This window comes from Dipodomys spectabilis, unplaced genomic scaffold (assembly GCF_019054845.1).
Source record: "Dipodomys spectabilis isolate Male_0828 unplaced genomic scaffold, ASM1905484v1 ptg000051l, whole genome shotgun sequence".
NCBI classification, from domain to species: domain Eukaryota; kingdom Metazoa; phylum Chordata; class Mammalia; order Rodentia; family Heteromyidae; genus Dipodomys; species Dipodomys spectabilis.
Window position 1 is genome coordinate 19,338,450 of NW_024870728.1, and position 27,638 is coordinate 19,366,087.

The window sequence follows — 27,638 nt, forward strand, 5'->3', positions numbered from 1 at the left end:
TGTGTAGTTGGTTTTCCCCCAATGTGGCAAGCACCTGACAGAAAATAACTTGAAGGGAGGGGAGATTTATTTTGGCCTAGGGTTCCAGAGCTTTCAGTCCCTCATAGCATAGCAAAGCAGAGCAGTGGACATCATGGTGGTCAGGGAGCAGAGACTGAGGAGAATGTCTTTGTTAGCTGGCTTATTCCTCTATTCCCTTTTTCTCTACTGGAGCCCCTAGGCTGCTGGACAGTTCTGCCCACATTTAGGGGGGGATCTTTCCCTGCTTAGTTAGTCTTCTCTGGAGACCCCCTCACAGAAACACTCAAAAGTATGCTTTATGAATCTCCTAAGCATCTTCTAACTCAGTCAAGTTGAGAGTCAAGTTCACCACAGAGCCCCTTTTCTCCATCATCCTGTGGGTAATCCCTAATTGCATGTACTGCTCTATTTCAAAGTCTGGGTTTTATTTAAACCTGATCTTTCCATGCCTTGCATGGGTGCATTTTTCCTTTCTCCTCTGTTTCCCTTTTTCCTTTTTTTATTCTTGTTGTCTGTGACATCTACTGGAGAGAGTCATCAAGCAAGATGTTCTCCACTCTCGCCTTTTGAAGTTTCCTAGTGTCAGTGTTTCTTATTCTCAGTGCTACAGCAAGACAGTGCTTTTCCTCCTGGCCTAGATCATTCAGGGACACAGATTGGCTTTCAAGTATTCCACGGGAGAACATCAAGCTAAAGGTAACCATAGGATATGTGAGAGTAACAGAGGAAGGGAAAAGGGAATTGAAAAGCCTTTGGGGAGAGGCAAGGCCAGCATGTCAAACTGCTCAGGATGTAGACTGACCAAGGACTCCATTCACATAACAGCCCAGTGAACCCCATGAGTTGTGCAACAGTGTCCTTGTACACTAGACTAAGCCTAGAGCTCATAAGAGCCACAAAATCTAACTCGTGATCTTTTACTCAATAAGAAGTCGTGCTTATTGAAGATGCCTTCTGTATATGCCCCCAGAAATCTTATCAAAACAACCAGGTAATTTAGATACTGCACATATGGAAGTATGAGAGAGGAAGGGAGGGAAGGAGGGTTAAGGTAGGAACATACCCAAGTATGCTGCTTGGCTGGTGGACTCTGCCAGCCCTTCCCTGCGCAAGTCTTTCCCTGCATCTCCAGGGGTGGAGCAGTGGGCAGGGGAGCTCTCCAACATGAAGTTCTTGCTCCTGGATGTACTGATGATCCGCGGTGGCAGGAGCACATTAATGACTGTCTGCAGCAGCAGCTGCACCTCCGGCTGCTCCAGCCATGGGCTATCTGAAGGGCAGTTTGGGAGGGGGAAAGGGGAAGAGTCACAGGTAGAGTTTTTACATTAGAAGCAAGAACAGCTCTTTCCCATTCCAAACTAGAACACTATAGACATAGGGAGATTTCCCACCAAGGACAGTTTCTCTCTTGATCACACACAGCCTTCTTGGTACCTGGGGATTATCTATAGTTGGTACCACAAGACCTGTGCTCTTAGCCAGTTCTCCTGCTTACCATTTCAATCTCCTTCTTTTTGCAAATATTCATAACGTACTTTCCTTATATTTGAGATAAGCTTTTCCTAAAAGAAAGACCCCCCCCCCTCCAGAAGGAAGAGTAATAAACACATAATGAAATTTAATGACAGTGGAAGGATTTCTGCTAAACTCAGTGGGATTACAGAGTCCATTCGCCTGCCAATTTTCATCGTAATGTATTTCAACTTATCACCATTTTCTATACTGAATTGAAACAATATACTAGGATGTATCTTCTAAGGAGTAGAGCAGAGAAACTCTTGGTTTGGGGCAGCTAAACTGAAAAAGAAAGTGAAATTCTTATTTCCTAAAGTACCCCTATTACAACTATTTAGATAGGCTTCAAGTGATGGCCTTTCTGGGAAAAGGAAAAAGAAATAACAGACCAATATTTAAGTAATCAAATCAACAGTGGTAAGTTTCCTTTAGTTAAATTAATCAGACCTTTGCTTCCAGATCCTACTGTGAGCACAAATGGGATGAGTAGATTTAAAAGCATCCCCTCCCTTCGCTCTTGATTGGTGAATGGGGAGATCACATGGCTTAAAGGGAAATCTTCTTTTAAAGCCTGCGCAGCAATAATAGAAAAAGAGATTAATGGACCACCACGTGCATTGAGTATGTTTTTACATAGCATGACGGAGACGGTGCCTCCCTGCTGGCTGCTCCTGTAGACTATAAGTGCAATTGTCTTCTGTGCAGCATCCGAGATTGGATCAAAACTGATACTTTACCACTGGCTTGACATAATTGAGAACTACATTCCTAAAAGACAGTAACATCTTGCATATTAAATGTGAAGTTATAATCCTTAGGGTCACATACAAACACACCTTATTTCCTCAATTAGTTTTCTCTGTGTGTCCACCAAGAAATAAAGGAAAAGAGGAAAATGAGAACTTTCCACTTGCTCCATTTGGGAGTTATTTAAAGTCCTCAGACACCTGCCTAGGCCTTCTTTAAGCCAGGAAGCAATAAACAATAGAGAAAGAGACAAATAATCTTTGGAAGCAGGTTACTAAAATGTGTCACTTTGGGGATGTCATTGTTTCTCTTCTATACAATGGCTGTAGCTCTTAATATTTTCTATCACAGATCCATTCTCTGGAAGGTCAGAGAATGGATGTTAGAAATGGGTAGATCAGTTACCTCTTCTACATCAGTTGTAACCTTTCTATAGATCACAGAGCTTTAAAATTGGATATCAGAGATAAATAGGCAGGTTCTGTACTTTACCTTGGGAGGACTATTTTATTTTTAAGGAGGACAATTTTCTTTAAAACACATCAACAATATGTAGCCCACAATCATTAAGAAAATTAAGATATTCAAAGTCTAGTAATAACACTTGAAAGAATCTTATATTGTAATTCTTTCTCAAAATAATTTAAAACCAGGCTTTGAATACTACTGCCTCTTTTAATTAACAATTGTGAGCCATTTATTCCTAGACCCTTGTTTTAAATGACTGAAATGATTCCTGAGGTTGTGGCAAGACAAGATGACTCTGCTATTTTTGAGATCTCAAGAAGAATTACAGAAGCACAACCTTGGGCCATGCTCAGGACGGAAGCTCCAAATCTATGAAAAGTTTGGAGGTGTTCCCACTCTGGTTTCACAGATTTTGCCCAGCCTTTGCAGAAAGAGATAAAAGAACACCGTGATCCGGTGCCTCAACCGGCAAGTTAATGAGCGTGACAAACAGGTAAGGCAGTCACACCTGTATCTGCAATGCTACAAGCCTGACAACAGCTGTGCTGAAGGGCAGAGGTGGTGAGAGATAAGGGCTGAGATGAAGAAGGGGTAATCCATCAGCAACACTGGAAGGTCCTACCACTCCCATCACCTGAAATACAAACAGAGCACGTGACCAGCCTGGACCACTGCAATTTCATGCAACCATAGTAAAGGAGTTTCAGTCAATAATAATTATCAGCATCATCATCAGAATAAAGAATCATCATAAATTGAAGGTTGGGCATGTTATTTTTCAATGTTTTCTCTCTTGCAGCCTTCTTTTTAAGGCCTGTAATGTCTGGAGTCAGATCAGTCATGACATCAGATTCAGCCAAGGTTTTGTAGAATGCTGTTTATAGCTAACTATGTAAATAATGAGAGATGAACTAAAAATAAAAAAAAAAGCTCTTCTAATCAGGAGATTGGACACTTACTCGTGGACTGGAAGGAGGGCGGCAACATTCTTTGATGGAGCAAAATACTGACAACAATGATGATGGCAACAGCACTATTTGCACTAGACATTCCGGCTACAGCTTCATTGCCCAGCTAGGTAAGCAGCAGATCCTACTCAGTGAAATGCTCTACCATGGTTTTCACACATTGTACAAAACCTTGTCAGGACCAGACTCTAGATATTACTTGAACGATTAAAATAGTTTTTCTTTCCATTCATCTTAGACTGCTGGCCAACTCACTGTGTCATTTGGCACTTTTTTAAAAAAAGAACTCTCTTTGCATTTTGAGGACCCCCTCCCCCACCCCAGACGACCTCAACTTCTGGCCAATTTTGCAGACTCTAACCACCCCACTCTCCAACTGGCAGCCCTCAACTCTCAGCGCAACTTCAGAAGGTAAATTGTCAAAGTAGTGCATGGGAAGCAGCACACCAAAATCCCATGTGATTAGGGATGGGCCCCTGGGTCTCCCCACGCACCACCTTGAAATGTACCTATTGTCAGTGTCACCTGAGCCATCTGTTTGCACGGGTAGGTAGGGGCACAAAGTAGTTGACCTGTAAATCTTCAATGCAGAGAAATCAATAGCAGAGTGAAATGGTGCAAAGTTTCAGAAGATTGCCTCTTGGCTACTCACCAGATTGACACAGACATTGATCAGTGACCTAAGGTGAGGCAGGAAGGATATGATTGGCTGCCTCTGAAGTGTCAAACAAACCCCTTCAATCAAATTGCTGGCAGGCTCCCACTCAACCTGTCGCCTGGAATACAATATAGGAGCCATTAGGAACCTGGCTCCCTTCTGGAGACAGTCTGAAACAAGTGAATGAGACAGTGACGCCATCTAAGACAAGACGTGTGTGTCTGAGACAACAAAGTGCTTCAACGGGATGAGGTTTACCCATGTTGTTCCAAAAGTACAGAGCACACTGGGAGGGGAAGAAGATACTGAAAACGTAGCAGAGGCACGCCTGCCCCACCGACTAATGACACAAAATCTATTGAAGAAAGAAACAGAGATGATGAATGGGTTGAAATTTTAAGTTCCCCAATTTTAGACTGAGAGAGGATCCTCAGACTACCATTGTAGGAGATCAGCCCATGGGTAAAGACTACCAAGAGAACTCATCTTCCCCATCTGCGTTTTGGAAGTCTATTGATCAGATTATACTTGATCCCATTCATTTCCACATCTTGCTACTATGAATTAAATGTGCATGGCTTGACTCTTGTCAAAAGATGACTTTTTTTTTTATAAAAAAGGTATATTTAAAAAGTAATCTTAGCTGGGTGCTGGTGGCTCACGCCTGTAATCCTAACTACTCAGGAAGTTGAGATCTGAGGATTGTGGTTTGAAGCCAGCCTGGGCAGGAAAGTCTGTGAGGTTCTTATCTCCAATTAATCACAGAAAAAGTTAGAAGTGGTGTTGTATGTAGCTCAAGTGGTAGAGTGCTAAAAGAGCTTGGGGACCATGCCCAGGTCCAGAGTTCAAGGTCCAGGACTGGTGGAGAAAAAGTATTCTTCCTTGACCAAACAAGAAATGATATTTTTCTTTTTTTCTTTCTTTTAAATTTAATTTTATATTTTTGATTATTATCTTTAAGTAGTCGCACAAAGAAGTTCCCAGTCTACAAAACAGTACATGAATACAATGTGTCTGACAACACTGTCACCCATCCCTCCTAACCCATCCCTTCTCTCACTTAAGAAATATTTTTAGTTACTATCTATGGTACTATAAATGGTGGTGCACATAATCCAATCAGATAAACATGGATTTTTTTGTAATGAAAACAAATCCAGTTTATAATTGTCCTAGTTTGAAAAATTTCATCTCCATACTCCAAAATAAGCAAGTTGGGCTTTGCTGATATGAATACTATTTCTATATGTTTTCTTGTTAGTATTGAAAACATATTTATAAAGGAGTGTATATTAAAGTCTTTGATGTAAAAACTGTCCAAAGAATGCACAGATCAGGTTCAGTCAATACTCTTTCTATTGAACTGAGATCCCATAAAGTAATGTCAGTGGCTTACACCTGTAATCCTAACTACTCAGGAGGCTGAGATTTGAGGATCGAGGTTCAAAGCCAGTCCAGGGAGGAAAGACTGTAAGACTTTTATCTCCACTAAACTATGAAATAAAAAAGCTGATAGTGGAGCTGTGGCTCAACTGGTAGAGAGCTAGCCTGGAGCAAAAAGGTCAGGGACAGAGTCCAGGCCGTGAGTTCAAGCCCCAGTACTAGCACAAAAAAACAAAACAAAAACCAAGTTAATCCAAAAAACTTCATATATGTTTCCCAAGAAAAACTTCCTACAGTTGACAAAGTTTATGTACTAATTCAGAAATCTGCTTTGGAAAGCATGATGATATTTACAATGGCTAGATTATATGACAAATGGGACAGTTTGTGATGTTTAACATCTTTGATACCAAATTATTTAAGAATTTATTTTGACACATACTTGTAAGAGTTATAGATCTTTGATCAGGCATCTGCTAATAAACACAAATGTTCCACTGGGACCACCAAAGAAATAGTGCTTTCAAACTATCATTTTTATTTTTATTTTTTTTATTTTATCATCAATAACCTTGATGGAATGTCTAGATATTCACCACCATGGTGAATAAGAACAAGCCATCAATTGCTAACCTGCAATCATCCAATTTGTTCTCTACTACCTTCTGAGATGGCTTAAACATGAAAAAGCACAGGTTAATACCTGCAGAAATGCTAACCCAATCCCAAGTACTACAAACTCCTGGGAAATTGTATTGATTCTTGTATTTGAATCTGTACTGGTAATTTTTGTATTGATCTAGGGTTTAATTGAAAACAACAAACAGGCTCTTACTATTAAAGTAAACTCAAAATGCCCAGTTAGTGGTTTTACCAGAATCTTCAAATGAAACAATCTGCTCACTAGGATGACAATTTCCCAATTGGGCTCACACCTCCTGGTAGAGGAGGTATCTGTTCATAGGCATCTATCTGCTCAACAGATGCATCTTAGGCCGCTGAACAGAAGCCACATGGTAAGTGTTCATGTAGAATGGCATGAAATTAGGCCAGAGGGAACTATTTGTTACAATTCAATGTGCTTTTAAGCTCTGGAGTATGCTAAAACTTGGTATTTTTCTAAATTGACACCTGAATGAATATTTAAACTTATATTAAATTCAGTACTTTGAATACGAAATTGTTCTTCTCTCCTTAGCTACTTTTGTAAATAGGGTATATTCTATCTTATTTCAAAAGGATCCAAAGACTACTGGGTTTCTTAGTGGATAAGATCATCAGATGAGAAGAATATAATTTAAGAAATAGGTGATTATTCAAGAGAAACGTGTATATATGTATATATGTGTATATATTTAAATTCTTTTACTTAAAACATGTATATTCTTAGAGAAAATGTGACATCCTCTAAACTGCTCCTGCTATATAGTTCCTGATTAGCTCTGCACATAGACCAACAGAAAACTTGTAAGTCATCCATTCAACTCTAGATTGACCCACCGTCTTAGAAATACACCAAGGATAAATTCTGATTTTGAGGCTGTCATTTTAACAGCTGAGTAGGCTCCTCCTCACCTCAGGGTAGGCATCTTATGAATTTTGTTGAACATTCTATCCAATCTCTTTAGAATGAGAATAAGGGCCGGCCTCACTGCTTCGGCTGTCCAGTCAGTGATGGGCAGCATCTCCATGATGTAGCGCCGAAGTCCACGGCTTTCCATTGTCTGAGTATCATATGGTGCCAGCTTCAGGAGAGAGTGTGCAATTTCTGCCAACCTAAAATATTTGTTTTAAAAGAATAAGCATAGAGGACCACCATGGGACTCACCCTTCACAGTATCATGCTAATCACTACCAGCCAATCACCAACTTCCTGAACTAAGAATTATTCTTTCCAACGTCCTACATCTCTCCTCTTTCCCCACATCACCTACAGTGGTAAATGCACATGCATACAAGTGAAGAATTGTGGAATGATTCAGAGGAGAAACTGATGAGAGAATTCAATTGTGAGGAAACTAAAACCCCCAAAGATGAAAGATATCACTTTGTGTGTCTGTTTCTCTCTCTGTATGTGTACTCATTAATATATTAGTAGTAAAATGTTAATACTGTGTTCTTTTTCTCACATATTAACTATGGAATTTTTTTTTTTTGGTCATGGGGCTTGAACTCAGGGCCTGGGCACTGTCTCTCAACCTCTTTGTGCTCAAGGTTAGTGCTCTACCACTTGAACCACAGCTCTACTTCTGGTTTTTGAGTGGTTAATTGGAGATAAGAGTCTCACAGGGATTTTTCTGCCCAGGCTGGTTTCAAACAGAGATCCTCAAATCTCAGCCTCCTGAGTAGTTAGGATTACAAGGCATGAGCGACCCACGACGGGCTTAACTATAGAATTTTTATAAAGAAACCTCCCAAGTACTGGGAGAGATCAGGAGAAACAGGAAGAATGCTTAAAAGGATCTATAGCATAAGAGCTTCCCAGACATTTTGCTTTAGGAATCACGGCCAAGCCATTACTTCTCTACTTGGATTCCTTAACAAGTACTTCATCTGTCTGGTCCTGCATGGAAGAATTCACTCTGGTGATTCATTCCATCACTGGAGAAGCTCACTCAACCTAAGGGTGAGCCCACATTCTCTTGTTTTTTTTTTTTTTTTTTTTTTTCCTAGTAGGTTTAATTCTAGAAGCATAAATTCAATATATCTTCTTCATAGTAACCCCCTTTTGAAGTAACAAGTTACTGTCTCCTCACCCACACCTTCTTTTCATTATCCTGGAATTATGTACGATTTTGGATGTTCTAAAGAAATCACTTTGAACAGCCTATGCATTCTTTGGTTTCTCTCTCATAAGTGTGTCACGCAGCAAGCAATTTACTTCTCAGGTTGTTTATGTAATAGATAAGAGTATGTCTATATGCACTTATTTCTTTTCCTTTATTATTTTAAAAATAATTCTGGAATATGTTTGAGAAATGACCAATATGACTACTGTATGTTTACGAACAGCATGCAAGCTGAATTTGAGAGTCATTGGATGATTACTATCTGAATTTCTTTCATCACTGATCATAGGACAAAAAGAGATTAGTTTGAGCCTACAACAGAATTCCCTTTTACACAGTATTTGTTGAGTTATTCTAACAAATAATTTCTTTCTTTTTTGTGCGGGCCTTGGTACCATCTCTGAGGTTTTTTTTTTTGGTCAGTCGTGGGGGCTTGAACTCTGGGCTTGGATGCTGTCCCTGCACTCTTCAGCTGAAGGCAAGCGCTCTACCGCTTGAGCCACAGTGCCACTTCCGGTTTTCTGGTGGCTTATTGGAGATAAGAGCCTCACAGACTTTCCTGCCTAAGCTGGCTTTGAACCACACTCCTCAGATCTCAGCCTCCTGAGTAGCTAGGATCACTAGTGTAAGCCACCAGCTGCCCTGAATCCTGTAGGGGAGATTGAGACCATGACTCAACTGGTAGAACACTTGCCTAGCAAGTATAAGGCCCTGAGGTCAAACTCTAGTACCACCAGACAAAAAGGTTACTATGTGTTTTTTTTTTTTTTTTTGTCCTAATGAGAGAACACAAGAGATCTTTCTATCATAAGGGAAGGAAAGAAGGGAGGGAAAGAGTAAATGAGAGCAGGAGGGAGAAGCAGTAGGGGAGGGAGGAGAGAGACAGGTAGTAGTAGGGCGGGTGGAAGGAGGGGACTACAGAGCCTGTTGTCCTACTGCTTTGGCAATCTGGGTTGCTCTGAGAAGGACAAATGAGTCAGCAAGTTCTTTTATGATATTCTATGTAATTAGGATTATCGTTCCGGAGAGCCTTGTAATCAACCACAAATTCTGCAAATGCACGGGTCCAGATTGCTTTCCCAGTGCTTTTTTAGCACTTCTTACTAAATCTAATTCTTCCTGGAAACACACTTTTTCTTTGATATCATCTTATTTCTCTTTCTTTCTTTTCTTTTTTTTTTCTTGGCCGTGAGACCTGGACTCTGGGCCTGGGCACTGTCCCTCAGCTCTTCAGCTCAAGGCTAGCGCTCTACCACTTGAGTCACAGCACCACTTATGGCTTTTTCTGCTTATGTGGTGCTGAGGAATCAAACTCAGGGCCTTGTACACGCAAGGCAAGCACTCTACCACTGAGCCACCTTCCCAGCCCCTTATTTCTCTTTCAATCTACTCCCTCTCTTTGGATGATAGCCATTCTTCTGTTTCTAAAATATCATCCATAATTCCTAAATGTATATGTTTAGCTTGAATTCTACCTATAACTGTTTGATTAATTTATAAGAGAAAACCTTAATAAATCCGTTGCCAGACATAGGATCTAAGCACCTGGATCTTCTGTCTTCATCAGCATAAAATACCTGTTTGGCCAGAGAGTGTGTAGGTCTGTCCTTTCCCAAAGAGTACAATACAACATTAATAGAGGACATTTAAGTCTACATATTGCGAAGGCAGTATTTTTTTCTTCTTTGAGAGAATGCAGGTTATGAAATAACTGTGCTCTTGAATGACATTATTCTGGCTCCAGATATGTTGTTCTTGTCAATTTGATTAACGACATATGACAACATGCTCTACAGGCATATGAAACTTGCCCTTTACCTACTGGAGGATACTAAGGACAGTGTTCACAATACTGCCCTCTTTTCAACAAACAACAACCAGATATCCTTTAATTATTATTATTTTTAACTTGCTAATTGGTTTAACATTTTTAAAATGGTGATTATAAGGGTGATGCACAGAGTCCTTTTAATTTTTGTAATCAACACAGCACCTCGTTGTATAGCCAAGATTCTCCTGGAACTCTTTATGTAGGTTCCAACTTATGATCCGTCTGCCTCATGCTCCCCTCACTAGTGATTACCACTCTGTATGTATCACCAGGCTGGCATTATTTTTATTTTATTTTATTTTTTGCTGGTCATGTGGCCTGAACTCAGGGCCTGGGCGCTGTCCCTCAGCTCTTCAGCTCAAGGCTAGCACTTTACCACTTGAGCCACAGTGCCACTTCTGGCTTTTTCTACTTATGTGGTGCTGAGGAATTGAACCCAGGGCCTCATGCATGCAAGGCAAGCACTCTGCCTCTGAGCTACCTTTCCAGCCCCTGGCGTTATTTTTTTTAAAGGAATTATTACACCAAGCAATTCTTTTCACCTTGTTGATGCTACAATTTTGTAATTGATCAATTTTCATTTAGTGGTTTGAGAATCAGAAGCTCAATAGCAAATGTATGTTACATGAATAACATGAATATGATCTCTTATCATTCCCGTGCTAATATTATCGGAATTGTTTCCTTGCTCAACTTCTTCTGCTCTGATTCTCTAGTTTATGCATTCTATCTATCCTTTGCCTCATAAAATTTTCTAAGTTGTCTCAAGTCTTTTTTAAATATATTTGATTTTAACATTTGCAATATTATTATTTTCTTGCACTGTGCTGAGGTATTGTGCATTGTCTTGAGGGACAGGACCATGTCTGTTATAATGTTTGGATCACTTTCATTAGTATCTATTATCTTAAGTCTGTCTGTGGCAGATAATGAACTAATAAATCTCATTCATCCTTTAATAGCTGATAGCCTCTAGAGGGAGCTCCAGGCTATTTGACTCCTGTCCTCTTCTTCCAAATGCCCTAAGGATTAATGAAGATGGTCATGGTCCAGTTAAAGGATAGTTCTCTTTCTGTCTGTCTGTCTCTCTCTCTCTCTGTCTCTCTCTGTCTCTGTCTGTCTGTCTCTCTGTCTCTCTATCTCACACACACACACACACACACACACACACACAAACAAATCTAGGAGTCTTTTCCTTTGCACTCACCAAATGGTTGTTGGTGATAGCAGTGGCTTTCTGTCTCTGTGAGTATGGTATTTGTTCACAAAATTACTCAGTCAACTAGAGATGATCTGGGGGAAGGGAGCCCTTGGTTGTTATGGCAACAAGGCTTGACACTCTGAATTTCCCTCCCCTTTCTTTGAAGCCTTCTGTTTAGGAGCTAAACTTCTCAGTGTGAAATAAGCTCCTCTGCATTAGGGCACAGTTGGGTGTGTGAACACTTGAGAAGCTCTGGCGTTCTCTGGCACTGATGGCTGTGTGCCCACATGTAGGGAATCTGAAATAGGCCTGCAGGAGAAAAAGTCTATGTTCACCATACCTTTCTCCTCCTGTCATTATCCGTCACTATTTCCTCAGTGCTTTCAAAAGATCATTTTAAGTGAAAAAAAAAAAATCCAACAAGCAGGAAGTTGGTATGTTTTGCCAAATTGTAATGCTGTTTCTGAATGTCTGTCTTCATTTAGTTTTATATATGTTAAACTTTCCAAGTAAATATTTTGTGATCCCTAAATATTTTTCCAAGCAATTTTTAATGGCACTTTATAAATTTAGTAATCTGAATAATAGGTCTTTTGGAACTGTATTTCTTTTAAGAATGAAAATGCAAACATAGGCTTTATCACAGAAAGAGGGGAAAACAAGTGTACGGTGATGTATTTCTGGGGCCACTTTCTGGAAGACCAGGAGTAAAAAAAATGTTAAATGATGACTGGCTTCAGCCAGTTCAAAATTTTTACCAAGACATTTTTGAATGAGTGAAGGCTATCAAACACAAGTTTAAAGAACATTTCAGGCCCAAGTCAAGTGTGTCTAAGAGTTAAAGTTGCTCACTTTCTTGTAATGCTCGCCTCTTTAGATGGTCTAGTCATTATTAGAAAATAGTAGCCCGGTTGGGTTTTTTTTCCATATGAAATAGCAAAAGGAAGATTGGATTCTTGTGAAATATCAGAATCTGGGTTATTAAGTAGTCCTTGGATGGAGCCTAGCTTTTGAAGAATCCAGGAAATGAATTTCCCTTTCATTCTCTTCTGCTGAGCAGAAAATAAATGGAGTATGTTTTACCTGTCTTAAAAACATTTCCCTTGTCCACCTTGAAATTCACTTTTTGACAGGCGTATTGCAAACTCTACCAGAGGATTTGTTTATGCTATGTATCTAAGTCCTAGGAAGCAAATCATTTTAAGTTTCTCAAATTTTTAACTTAGAAGACCCCTCTGCTCCCCTCATCTACCCACCCACACATCTCGGGCCAACACATTCTCGAAGACATAAGGCCCAAGGTAAGCCCATACTCAGGGGCAGGAAAAGTGAGATGTGTACCTCATGTGTGATTTCACATCCAGCAGCTCCAGGGCAGTGACCCGTGGCTCCCCAGCCAGGTTTTGCAAGATTTTTAACCTTGGCCCACAATGCTTGTAGAATTCTGTGCAAATATTCAGCAGAGATTCCCGGGGTCTCCTAAATTCTTCCCGAGCGATTCGTTCATCCAGTTCCTCTCTGGGAAGACCTTGTCCTTCTTCTAGTAAGTGAAGGTTTTCCCTAGAAAATTATAAAAGAATAACCAGGGGTCTGAAAAGCCGTGCATCTTAACTATGATAAATGAGTGTCATTCGGGAGGTAAAAAAAATTGGAAGATTCCAGTTGGGTTAAGGACTCGGTAGCAAGAAGCCTAGGAAAAGCTGATCTGGAACATAAAGAGAGTTCATGAGCCTAAAGAAATCACCATCCACCCCAAACTGTAGTGACTGTGTATTAGCCCCTTCCTGACGGATTTATGTGGAAATAATATGTCAAATAAGTCGAATAGAACCATAACCCAGTCCCAAAGGCAATTGCCTCAACATGTCAGAACTACTAGGAATTACAGCAAGAATTTCTGTACCTGATGAAGTGCAGTTTGGCTCCTTGCTCCTGGTGCCTGAAGTCAGAAAAACAATCGGCATAATAATCAGAACAAGAACAGGTCCTTTTCTTACAAATCCTTTTTGTTTATACAAAAAGCCTCAAAGGAATATATATGGTATTACAGACATATTATTCCTAAAATATAACATAGTGTGTGTGTGTGTGTGTGTGTGTGTGTGTGCACATTCATGTGCCGGTACTGAGTCTTAAACTCAACGCATGGACACTGTTCCTTATCTTTTTTTGTTCAAGGCTAGCACTCTACCATTTGCGCCATATTTCTATTTCCAGCTTTTTTTTTCAAAGTTAATTGGAGATAAGAGCCTTGTGAACTTTTTTGCTAAGGCTGGCTTCAAACTGCAATCCTCAGATCTCAGTCTTGTGAATAGCTGAGAAAATGGGCATGGACCACCAGTACCTGGCATAACATAAAATATTTATATTTCATTTGGTTACTGCAGCTACTACAATGACAGCTATTATGAAAACTGTTTAATTATCATACAATTTCTATAAAAGAAAATGTGAAAATGAATAAAAACTCATGGAATATAGCCAAAGGAAAGACCTTTTTGAAAACTTTGAAATCTAATACATACTATTAATGTATGTTCTGTTTCAAGTGATCAGAGAAAGATATCACCATCTTCCTTCCATTCTGAGACATAGTGTTTTGTAGCTGATGGACAAAACCAAAGCGAATCTATTTTCTCCACACGCCAGTCATCTAGTAGTTGAACTTGACCCAATATGCCTAGAGAACCATCTACATATCATTTAAACTACATCATAATTCCTTAATGTACAAAAATAATATAGGGGTTCTCCTTCATATCAGTCAATGTATAGTTGTGTTTGAAGTTATTTTATTTTTAATCCAAACAGAGAATAGGATAAACAGGAAATTACCTTGATATAAATAATGATGCATACTTAAGAATATGCTTAAGGAAAGCAGGAAATTATTTAATTTCTCCTTATGATCTTCCTGCTAAGTTCTTCCTACTAGGAAATGAACTTTCTCTTAAGCTAATTTTGGGTCTAACAGTGTCTTAACTCTTCCTTAAATGAGGACACTAATTAGACTTTGTCTGTTGTGGTATCTAGAGGTTACTAAAAATAGAATGCAGTAGATAAAATATTAACTGGCCAGTGTCTGAGCCACACCCAACCAAGGAAAGGGGTGAATTGAACAATATGGGCATTGCTAAAGGACCTGAATCAAAGCCTGGATGAAATGTCTGAGGAAACCTGTCCCAGAAATGAGACACCACCAGCCAATCAGTTTTATTTGGCTTCTGTTGGGGGCAAAATGAAACAACTGGAATAATCAACAAAACACCTGGGTGGCAGAGACCATCCAGCACTAGATGCAAAAGAAAACAAATTCCAATTCAAGCTTCTCTTTGACGATTTTGAAAAAAAAAAAAAAAAAAAAGCTGTGGTATTTTCTTGTTACTAAACTCTCACCCTCTTTTCCTTTCCTTAGAGTTTTTCACACCTATTAGTGCCAGTTTTCAGGATTCCTCTTATTCCCAGCAACTGAAATTCAGGTTGTAGAATACTGACCACACCTAGAATTACCTGGTGTTTACTCCAGATGACATGGTGTGATTGGCTGTGGTTGTTCCTTTGTGACCCTGATCACACCGGCTCATCTGTGGGGCTGTCATGGGTCTGTAACATCGATGATAATTGCCATGTGAAAATGAAAGAGATGGAAATATTTATTAGAGCCCTGAGTTGTAGAGACTCCATAGGTTTTAAGGTAGTTTAAAAATGTTTTGAAAGATAGGCTAACTTTCGGCATTTATGTCACACATTTCTGTCTGTCCCAAGAGCTGTTTTAACAAAACCATTGATTCCTATAGATCTATGAATTTTCCATGATTCAAGTTCTTGTATTTCTTGATTCTGAGCAATAAACTATGATGCTTCAATAAGATACGCAATCTAACTCCTAAGTCTGTATTGATTGAGAGTTGAGAGCTTATTCTTCCACTGTATGGTTAACCATTCTAGACAATAGTAAAAGACAAGGTTATGCATATTTCTTTGGCTATCACACCAGAATAAACCCCTAAGAAGCCATCACAGAATGCGATTTCCTAATGAGTTGCATCAGGCAGAATTTAAAGATGGCTCCAAGTCCCTTGCTAGCTAGTGTTAATTGGTGATGCTGTTATGCCACATAACAATATGGCAAAGGAGAAGAGTTGTGGGCAGGTTTCATTTAATCACTTATTTAGATCTACCAACAAATTTTCATTTCCACTGGCCAGGAGCATGACAAAGATTCAAGGTATTATTGCTAGCTGGTAGACAGAGGGAGATTATGTAAGAGAAATGGTATGTCTTCTAAATGCAGAGACTGGCTGAGGGCTTTCAGACAAAAGCTGTACAACATGGAATTCTGCCAAAATCCTGAATGAGTTTGTGAATGGATTTTTTCCCCAGCACTTTTGGATAACAACTCATACTGACCAGTGCATTAATTTCTACCTTGTAAAACCCTGACCAGGTTTAGCTGATTGCTTGAACCTCTGTGAGTAACAATTTTTTTTAAACCTGTAAGATTGTGGCAATGTGTCATATGACAATAGAATACTACATTTGGAATATACCCATATTTCACCTGTATATAACTCATTTTTTCATAAGATAAAGAATTTAGGAATGTGAAACTTACAGGGATTGCTTAAATTCTTTTTGTAAAAACAATGAAACCAATTTGATTGTAGCTATAATCAATGAGGCTGGTCTTCTCCACAGAAAGAATATTAAGGGCATTAGAATACTTCAAGCATCAGAATCATAAATGCTCATGCCTCATCCACAACTCTTCATGGGAATTTTAGGAAACTAAAATCTTCCCTAGACTTCAGAACTTTTAGTGAGACCTCTGATCAACATAGCAAGAGAAGGCTGAGGGAGCAAGGGGCTTTTTATGTTGGGAATGAAGGTAAGTTACAGGATGTTAGGCTAAATGTGTGATCTTTTAGCCTGGATTTCCAGCAGAGCAGAATAGAATAAAGGAGAAAAGACACAAGCCCGGGAAGACTTCTCTCTCCCAAATATGGTGAAGAATATCTCCTTCTATTCAATTCAGAGGAAGTGGAAAAGGAGAGCTAATCATATGCTCAGGGTCCTGTACCCACTTTCTTGCTTTATCTCTTGACCCATCTAGAGCCTCATCTGGCCCTACCTTGCCATATGGCAACTCAATTCCTCATGCTTTTGTACTCAAGATTCTTTGATAGAGCTAACTTTTTGAACTTTATTTAGGGCTGAACTTTGATGTTAATTTTCCTTTCCTTCCCCAAATCTTTCAGCCTCTCCCCCATCTTCATAGTCATCTTTGTCATCATTGTTATCATCATCATCACCACCATTATCATCATTGTCATTGTTGTTGTCATCATCATCATCATTTGGTGGTACTGGAATCTGAATTCAAGGTTTCACGCTTGCTAGAATGGTTCATTAACACTTGAGTCACTCTGCTGACCCCTCTCTCAGTATTATTTAATCCGGATCCAGAAAGAATCCATTGAGCCTGACCTATATGTCATATATATTTATGTGTGTATGATCTTACAGTTTATATTTGCTGTACAGTCTCTAAAATTATAGTAAAAGAACACCTAACATCATAAAATAATACAGTAATATCATAAAGTAATAAGAGAATGTCCAACTGGAACGTAGATGTTTCATGTCTTATAATATGGTAGCTAATAAAAAATGTGGAACACCTTTCCATTTTCACTAACTTAGTCTTTTTACTAAAGATCTGTCCACCCATGGGTTAAAACTACCATAAAAGCTATAAGTAGGGACTGGGAAGGTGGCTCAGTGGTAGAGCGCTTGCCTTGCATGCATGACGCCCTGGGTTCTATTCCTCAGCACCCCATAAACAAAAAGCAAAAAGCCAGAAGTGGTACTGTGGCTCAGGTAATAGAGCATTAACCTTGAGCTGAAGAGCTGAGGGACAGCGCCCAGGCCCAGAGTTCAGGCCCCACAACTGGACCAAAAAAAAAAAAAAGCTATAAGCAATTGTGCATTCAGCAACCCCAGGAGCCACATCATTTTAATCACTACTACTACTATTACTACTCCTCAAAATAACTAACTTAGGGACTATTTGCAGTTGTAAGCCATAAGGAGCGGAGTAGATATTTCTAAACATAAAGATAAATGTCTGTAAGTATGTATAAAGACTAAGCTTTTGAGACTTTTAGCCACAACTTTTCTTCATCTTTCCAATGGATACATATAGTTTAAAGCTACAGACATTTCTGCCACTACTATCACCTGGTGAGGACCTCCACACTGTACAGAAGGGCTTGTAGGGATGTAGCAAGAGCAGCTGTGGCAGCAATCTCTTCTCGGGCAGCAGGTACTGTCTCCACCTGTGATGTCTGTCTCTTTAGCTTTTGTAGGTAACATGGAACTAAGGCTTCCAAGACCATCAGCATCTGAAGACTGTAAGCAACAGAAAGAAAACCAATTCACATTTGACTTTCTACATTTAAGGGTTATAGCATACTTGGGAGCATGGGTAAAGCCTCTGGAGAGATGAGGAATTATCATTTTCCTTCTCACCCCCAAGAGTGGTTATTAAATCAAGTATACACGTATACAAAAGGTTGAAAGAGCAGAAGAAGAAGAATTGGTAATCCTCTCTCCAGGAATGTGTTGGTGTAATGTCTCAGTTGAACAAGTTTGAAACAAGACCAAAGCAGGAATCACTTTATAGCAAGAGCCTGTGGAAATAGCCATTGTGCTGAGGGTTGGAAACATGGGTACTTAGCTGCAGGTATGGGGGGGTCATATTAAACATCACTTCCATACTTAATGAAAGGGACATCATCAAAGGAGAGAGGGTAAAGAATCAGTCATGCTGGGGAGTTGGCTCAGTGGTAGAGTGCTTGCCTTGCATGCCTGAGGCACTGGGTTCAATTCCTCAGCACCACATAAGCAAAAAAAAAAAAAGAAAAAAGAAAAGAAAAAACCGAGAAGTGGCGCTGTGACTCAAGTGGTAGAGCGCTAGCTTTGAGCTGAAGAGCTGAGGGACAGCACCCAGGCCCAGAGTTCAGGCCCCATGACCGGACCCCCCCCCCCCAAAAAAAAAGAATGAGTCATTATGGAAGGTGGATTCTCACTTTTTAAATTGCTAGGTACCTAACTCTAACATAAAGCTTTTGCTAGGAGAGTCTGCCAATTGTGTTTATGTTTATAGCTCTGGGTTTGAGAAAACAACACTACATGCAGAGAACTAGGAACAAAGACTTTGTTTGATCCATTTTCCTTTCTAGAGATACCAGCGAATTCTGCTGTAGTCTTTACAGACACTGAGAACTGCTTGCTGAATGTGTAACTGTACCTCAGGTAAGTGCTCTAAAGGCAGGAAATGGCAATTTTCAGAACTGGATGAGTACATCAGAAGTCAGAGACTCTTGAGCCCTGTTACCTCTGACAGGCCAAAAAGACAAGCAAGAAATCAGTTGTGATTCCTGTAAAAATTAAATACCATGTGAACTGATTGTTTTAATAGAAAGGCTTGTCATATAAAAAAAATAACTGAAGTTCAGAGTCTAAGGCTTCCAGGTATCTTTTGGAAGTACCAAGTTTTAAGAGAGGCTTACTGAGTTTATCCAGAGATTATGTTGCACTTTTTTCTTAATGGAATTTTCCAACTTGTAAATAACACTCTTGTGTTGATGTGAGTGAAAACCCATGAAACTACTTCATAAAACTTTTCCTTAGTAGCCATTAAAGCAAAATATGCAAATGATCTAGAAAAGCATTTCTACCCAAAGAGACACACACTTAGATGTACACAAAGGCATACACAATGATGCAACTATTCATTGTAGCATTATTTATAATAGCTTCTCACTAGACACAACACAAATATCTGCCATCAAGAGAAGAAATCATCAATGTTTGGTATTCATACAATGGAATATTACAGATGAATGACAGAATGAACTGTGAGGATTAGGGCATGGCTCAAGTGGTGGAGCACTTGCCTAGCTAGTTCAAGGCCATGAGTTCAATACCCACTTCAGTAAAATAATAAATAAAACCACAAAGTTAACCTACAGTTACACATCATATGTAATGAATTACATGGATGAGTCATGAAATAATATGGAATAACAGAAGTCTGATATTAAAAGTACGCCTATGATACTATTTCACTTAGAGTTCGGAAATATACAAAGGTGATTTATCATGCTGAAAATGAGGGTAGTGGTGCCTTATCTGATTTTTCTATTTCAGTGATAGTTACATAAATATCATTTATGGATATTTATTCAAGTATAAACATATGATACGAAACATTTTATAGGAATAAAAGATACTTATGTAAGAATAATTTAGGCCCAAGGACTTGCTGGTACAAATATGAAAGCCCTTTAAGAATATCTCAGGTAGCAGCTACTTAAGAAACCCTAATTCCACCAAGGCATCAAGAAGCTCTGTGCAGAATGGAAAATTAGAAGGATCACTTAAAGAAATAATATTTTTTAAGACAAAATGGGGGAAATAAACTTTACAACTTGGGGGGGTGGGTGGAGACATGGGAGGAGGGAAAGTGGGAGAAAAATGAGGGAAGGAGTAACAATGTTTTACAAGAAATGTCCTCACTACCTTACTATGTAACTGTAACCCCTCCGTACATCACCCTGACAATAAAATTAAATTAAAAAAGAAAAATAAATTTAAACCTAACAATATTGGACTTTGATCTTTTACTCATTCTGACAAGCTATTTTGATTGTAAATTCTTATTCCTTTTGAGTTCAGTGTGTTTGAATTTTAACTTGAAAGAGAATTTCAGGTCTCACTGGGAATTTGGTAATGTGAAGATTTGGTAGTTCTACATTACTGGCATTTTAATGATAAAAGGTTTGCATTTCATTATGAAATGTCTTAATGTCACTTGATCCCAGTGCAGAATTTTTGGTATATCCTATTAACATCATACACAGCTGGGAATTGACAATAGAATAGAGAATACATTTTTACAGAATAAACTTGGAGTTAACGTAATGCAGGGTTTTGATCCATCCTGGATTGCTTTGAGCTGTGATAGTGTAGCTGTGATAGAGTAGGAAAGTGGGAACAAGCCCATCTGGATGGATTGCAGATTTTCTTTCCAGAAGGTCACAGCTGCACCTCTGCTTTCCCTCAGGCATAATATTTAATCATCACGGTTTAAGATGGCAAATCCTGGGAATGTAAGAAGTACAAATTCACTCATTCCTCATGCTTCCTTCCAATAAACAAAATTCAATTAATATAAAGCCTGGCCCCTCTCAGCTTTATTCATCTGTCCTGGGGAAAAGAAAAAAGACATACGTATGAAGACATATGAGCACAATAAACTGAAGTCCTTTGCTCCTGGGGAGATTGCGCACAGGGTAGGACTTTTTAACAGAGAGACGAGACTGAGGCATGAGACCAGAACCAACATCACAGAAGTGAACTGGAATGACTCACGAATGTGAATATTAGGCTTTCAGTACTCAACAAAAGACAAGATACATATTCTTGCCCTTTCTCTGATAAGTTTTCTTATTACTCCTTGATAAGAGTTTTCACAGGTTGTTTAAATATCTGCTATGAAATTTTGTTTGCTACTCATTTGTATTACAGGAGAGGAAACTACTTCCCAGTAAGACTAAATATCTTAGTCTTTGCACAAATTCCAAATTAGGAAATTTCAAAGTAGGGAAGATTTACAATATTTTCCAGAATGTCCACTATGACCAATTTTCCTAAATTTGTTTTTTAATATATATTTTTATTGCAAAGATACTGTACACAGGGGTTACAGTTACGTGAGTAAGATTATGAATATACTTCTTATTGAGCATTATTACCCCTTCCATTGTTTTACCCGTAGCAACCCTTCCCTCCCCACCTCCCCAACTCTAAACTTGCTTTTTAAAGACTTGTCAGATTGTTACAGACTCGATATACCAGAGATAAACCTTGTATTCATTTAATTTATTGTTTTTGCAATAGTCACTTTTTACAGTGCACAGAAGAAAGAGCTGCAGTTACCTTCTGAATGATTCTGGAGCATATGCCACCACAGTAACACAGAGCTTAATGGCCTCACTGATAGAAAATGTCAGGTCTTCATTTCCATAGCAGAAATCTGAAGGAGAAATGTTAGGGTACATAATCAAAATGGATTCTGATCAGGATAATCAAGTTCATCACCCCCAATGTCATCTTTCCAATTATATTTTGTGGTACATCCTTTGTTAGAGTTTTATACATAAATGATAAAAGCTATAATTCTCTTCATATGAAGGGATAGAAGCCCCGTTTTTTACTTTTGAATAATTGGATAATAAATACATGATTTTTAGGGTATTTTAGCAATCTCACCTAATAGAAGACAATGAAGGCACTCTTGAATGGTCTACGGCAAAAAATTGAATTTTTTAAAAAAATTACATCAAATTCTACATGTCCCAGGATCATAAAAGACCATTTGGGGAGGATATGCACTTAGAATTATGGCCAATAATTGACTCTTCTGTAAACTGAAGTCTGAGAACACTGGTCTATGGGACATCATTTAAGTATGATTTTCATAGCAGAGGATTTCTTTTTTTTTTTTAACTAATAAGTTTTTTTTATTGTGAAAATACCAAACAGAGGGGTTACAATTACATGAGCAAGGTAATGAGTACATTTCTTATCAAGCATTGTTGCCTCCTCCTTTGTTTCCCCTTACCATTCCTGCTTGTACATCTTATTGTATAGCAGAGGATTTTTTTTTTTTTTTTTTTTTTTTTGGGTCCGGTCATGGGGCCTGAACTCTGGGCTTGGGCGCTATCCCTCAGCTCTTCAGCTCAAGACTAGCGCTCTACCACTTGAGCCACAGCGCCACTTCTGGCTTTTTTCTTTTTGCTTATGTGGTGCTGAGGAATCGAACCCAGGGCCTCGAGCATGCAAGGCAAGTGCTCTACCACTGAGCCACCTTCCCAGCCCAAGCAGAGGATTTCTTGTTCTTCAAGACCCACAAGAAATTTTTTTAAAAAAGTAAGGCTTTAAAAAAATCTACTCATTCCTTTTCATTTTACTTTTTTATTTAGTTTGCATATATATGAAAAACTGCAGGAAGAAAAAGACTGTTAAGGGAAGTTTTGCATTTACCTAATGACTTAAGAGGCTTCTCAGCTTTGACCAGCTCTAGGATATCTAATATGTCAGTAGTCTCTCCTTCTAGAGATTGTAGCAAGTCAAACAGACACTGAGCTGACACACCTTTGCTGGGCCCATTATTAGCAGCATCCTGAATAAAGAAACATCATTGAAAAGGGTCCATTGATCAAGACACACTGTATTCATAAACTGCTTTGTGGAATGGCAACTTCTCTGAACAACTACTGAAAGAAAATAAAATATATTCTTTAAAAAAAGAAAATTATCTTTAGTTTATTGATTCCTACCCCAGCATTAATATGGTTGACCAAGAACTCAAACCTCATAGACTCTGACACCAGTCCCAATCACACATCTCTGTGGATTTCAGTTAGACAATTCTGCAGTCAACAGTACTGGTACAGGATTTTGGAGTGATGTGCCAGAACTTCAGGAGATAGAGAATGCTACTCTAGTAGATGATAGATATTTGTGGCAAATCTTAAAAATACAGCAGAATATGAATTGCTAACAAATCTTATGACAATGGCTCCTTCTGTAGAAGACAAAAGAATGAAGGAAATTTCTACAATGGATTATTTGGACATTTCAAATACATTTTGGGAATTGATACTTATTTTAGTCAAAGGCTGAACTTTGCAGGTTTGGTAACATATCACAAAAACGGAGATGCTTGTCATTTCAAATTTGTTTAAAATAGTATTGATTCATTCATTAAAATAGCAACTTGTTGCTGGCAGTGGTTCACATCTATGATCCCAGCTAGGCAGGAGGCAGAGTTAGGAGGATCATGGTCTAAGATTGTCGTAGGCAAAAAGTACAAGACCCTATTTTAAAATCAACTAAACCAAAACAGGAGGGAGACATGGCTCAAGTGGTAGAGTGCTTGCTTAGCAAGTCTGAGGCCTTGAGTCCAAAGCCTAGTAATGTCAAAGTAAAATTTTTAAAAATGAACAAAATAAATAGAAAATCCTTATTAAGTTCCAGCATACCAGGATCCATTCTATGCACTGTGGTTATAGCAAATCCAAACAAAACAAAATCAACACACATACACAAAGCCAATAAAACTGAAAGCAAATCAACAAGAAAACTAAAAAAAAATAAGCCACACAAAGCAGACAGAGGTCTTACTCTCCTGAATTTGACTTGTACTGCTAGGTGGGGATGCACATTAGTGAAACAAACATAGTGCATTATGGGTGGTGGTGGTAACACTCGGAAGAAAAAAGGTAAAGCAGGGTAGAATCAAAATACTTTCCTATATTCCATTTTTTTCACAAATTGAGCATAACAGCTAAGGAGATTATATATACTTTAGTAGCTAAGGTGAGACTGAAGAGACATATTGAAGAGAAGAGATTTCCTTATTGATAGACAAATGGCTTGTGGTACTTTTGTGTCCTTGGGGGAAAAAGGGAGCTGAGATATTGAACACATGTTGACCAAGACCCGACCATTGGTGAAAATGGAACTATGACTTACAGCGTGCAGCAACCTGCTCTAAAATACCAACCTGAACTCTGTAAAAAAACAAATCAACCTCCCAAAAGAGCATGATTTAAGATAGGCTTATTATCAGACCATTAGCTGTAGTGGAAACTAGCAATAACCACTGTGACCACTGCTTAAAAGAGATAGAACTCCATTAGTAACTGGCTGCTTCTTTAATTTCTATCTCTTCTTCTAATCAGAGAAAGTCAAATATGCACTCCTAGCCAATCACCTAAGATGTCTTGCTGCTATTTAGCTTACCATAGTTTCCCCAAGCTGACTATCTCTGTGATCAGTCAAGACTGAAGCCTCCTTCCTTTCCACTTAGGATTTTTCCACTTCTCTGCTTGGTTCTACCTTTCTGCCCAAACACAAGTGATGTTGGCTGCTTCTCCTACTATACTGCCAGCTCTGAATAAATAGCCTTCACATTTTTCACTTGGTTGGTCTTTGTTTATTCCCACAGAGCTTACTTACAGGAAACTCCAGGAGCGGGGCCACACTAGCAAACAGCTGGAGCACGAAGGGCTTCCGGTGCAGAATATAGAACTGGTGACAGGCAAATTCAATGGCTTGACGCAACTGGGGATTGCTTTCATAGTCAGAGTACACCTACAGAGAAATGTCACATGTTCATAAAGTGCGTTCATAATGTTTCAGAGTTGGGCTCCCACAGCTATGGCAGACAGAAAAGAAAAAAAGCTGATTTCACAAGATTGTGCAAAAGTGGGTAAAATGGCATTACTTGTCTTGAGAGAAATTTGATAATATATGTAAAAATACTAAAATTTTAATATAACTTTCCCCAGAATATTTTTCCCAAGAAATCAAACTACAAAAATGTGTCCTATAAGATTGTTTATAATAATGGAAAATTTGGAACCACTTAAATTATTCATAAATGATGGTTACATGAATTATGGTCATACCACTAATGGGATAGTGTGTAGTTGTTTAAAAAAGATGCTATAAAGCTAAATGTATTCATAGTGTGCACACTATCTTCTCTACATAAAAAATGGGTTACAAACTTGATGATATGCTGCAACATTTGTCTGAAAAAAATGTGTGTGTGTGCATATGCATGTGTGTGTGTACATTTTCAAGAAATGTTAACAATGATTAGTTGGCAAGAAGGATGGTAGGTGGTTTCTATTTTCTGTTTCAACTTTTTGAAATTTACAGTAGGCATAATTGGTTTTGGTAATCAATCATAAAGAATTATTTTTGTTATTTAAAAATAAGGCAGAGAGCTTGTGATAGAAGTAAATTTCTTGGCTCTCCTGTAGTCTGAACAAATTATACTTCACACTGGCATATGTTATTTTCATAACTTATAACTTAAAATTATTTTATTTATTTTTTATTTTTTATTATTTTATTTATTTATATTTCATAACTTAAAATTATTTTATTTTATCTTTTGCCAGTCCTGAGACTTGAACTTTGGGCCTGGGCACTATCTCTGAGCTCCTTTTGCTTTAGACTAGCACTCTACCACTTGAGCTACAGAGCCACTTCGGGCTTTTTCTGTGATTTGGTTGGAGATAAGAGTCTCACTGACTTTCCTCCCTGGGTTTACTTCGAACTGCGATCCTCAAATCTCAGCCTCCTAAGTAGATAGGATTATAGGCCAGAGCCACTAACACCAGCTTTTCATAACTTTTCTCAAAGAACTAAGATGACTCGTGATTTTTACTCTTAAGTGTAGTCAGATATACCTTAGCTATGAATAATCAAAAATTGTTCTAGCTGCATCCACCTCCTCCAATACCATCAACTCAAATTTCATGGCACTTAGAATCTGTTTAGATGGAGGGCAAAGAATCTCATAGAAAAAGTATCAGGTGAACACTCTCCATACATTTGGCGCAAGGGATGTGACCCTCAAACTTTCTAGGGCATCAGAGCTGATATGGTAGAGGAAGTAAAAATGGAATATAATATTTGACTTGGATTATATAAAATGGATAATGAATGATTTAAAGATATAAATGTAAGTGTGCTGTGGATAAGACTTCCCTGGTAATTAGCTATTTTAGCTAGTAACTGTAATTGTAACTCTGTAACCCTGTAACTCTGTAACTCCGCTTCTGCTGTTTTCTGAACAATGTGAGCCCTAACCCAGCTGAACCATTACCACCCTTTGTTCTATTCCCCTGCTTCCTGCCAGCAAAACCTTGGCTGGAAATTTAAACTTAAGGTACAAGATTCTTGTAACAATTATTGGCTAAAACCAACACCCAACTTCCCCCTTTCCCCACTCTAGCCCAAAATGCTTAAAAGCCATTGTGGGCTGGCACTTTGGGCCATTTCCTGGGATCCTGACTCCAGATGCAGTCCTGGTGCATCAGCATTTTTCACTCAATAAAATCTTTTACATTTTCACTGCGGACTGGGTGGTCTCACTGCCCCTCCCCACTACCGAGCTACCCAAAAGTCTTGTTAAAAACATACATTCCTGGGCCTTGGCCCCAAAGTTTCTGATTCAGTAGGTCTGAGATGGGGCCCAAGAACAATGCAGTGACCACACTCTGAGAAACACTGCCCTGGAAGAAAGGGGAAAGCCTACACCACCCTCGTAGGATCTTAATCATAGGAAAGGATATTATGAAATCTTGAACATTCATGGGTGATTTCATTTGGTGCCTTCTGTGGTCACCCAGGAAGACAACTTCATCAAACAAAAGTTTCAGTATGGAACTTGTCAACTGAAAGCAGGAGTGGGGTTACTTTTCTGGTTAGGCACCTGCAGCATAGTGGGGAGAATCCACTGGTAGCCACTGAGAGAGAAGAGGTGATTGAAGTGCACGGCTGTGTTGATGACGGTGGCAGCGTACTGCCTGAGCAGGGCGCTGTCTTCTGGGTGGAGGATCAGAGCACCATTAAAGACGTTGAGGAAAAGCATGATTTCATCTCCCCAGGGAAATTCGCTTGGCATGCCCAGAAACATCTCCTCCAGGAGCTGGATCCACAAGCTTTTCTGAAGAGTGTCAAGACCAAACAGTTCCTTTCCAGCTGTGAGAACATGAAATAGCAGGGACAGAATTAACCCCACACCAATCCTGTCAGCACCAGCAGACCGATCAAACAGGAGAGGCTGCTGTCTTCCATTTGTTCCAGCTCTGGGATGAGATCACTTGCTTTGCAGCACAATGTTGCTGGAATTGGTGAAACACTTACAAGTTCCCAAAAGGTTTTCATTAGCACCTCTCTTGATTTAGCTCTGTGGACAAGACAGGGCAAGCATCTGCAGCACTTTGCTGCTAAATAAGCTGTAACTTTGAGAGAAATGTTATCCCAGCTAGAAAATGGTAGGGCTGAGATTGGAGGACAGGGGGAGGTGCAAAGGTGGAGGGGTGTTGGAGAATGTGGGTGTGTGCACACAAGTGCCACTCTCCAGGCTGGCACCTCTACTTGCAGCTTTTTGCTGGTTAATTAT

At 39.0% G+C, this 27,638-nt stretch overlaps 1 protein-coding gene across 1 annotated transcript in view; it reads right to left on the minus strand.

The window, feature by feature from the left end:
• Unc80 (unc-80 homolog, NALCN channel complex subunit) overlaps positions 1-27,638 on the minus strand; it is a 182,511-nt gene that overhangs the window by 21,719 nt on the left and 133,154 nt on the right. The window contains 13 exon segments of the mRNA XM_042679276.1: positions 1,085-1,291; positions 1,984-2,107; positions 3,260-3,385; positions 4,372-4,495; positions 7,336-7,536; positions 12,923-13,141; positions 13,485-13,520; positions 15,092-15,184; positions 17,822-17,992; positions 21,587-21,683; positions 22,694-22,832; positions 24,674-24,808; positions 26,946-27,214. Coding sequence (XP_042535210.1) covers positions 1,085-1,291; positions 1,984-2,107; positions 3,260-3,385; positions 4,372-4,495; positions 7,336-7,536; positions 12,923-13,141; positions 13,485-13,520; positions 15,092-15,184; positions 17,822-17,992; positions 21,587-21,683; positions 22,694-22,832; positions 24,674-24,808; positions 26,946-27,214 — 1,941 coding nt within the window.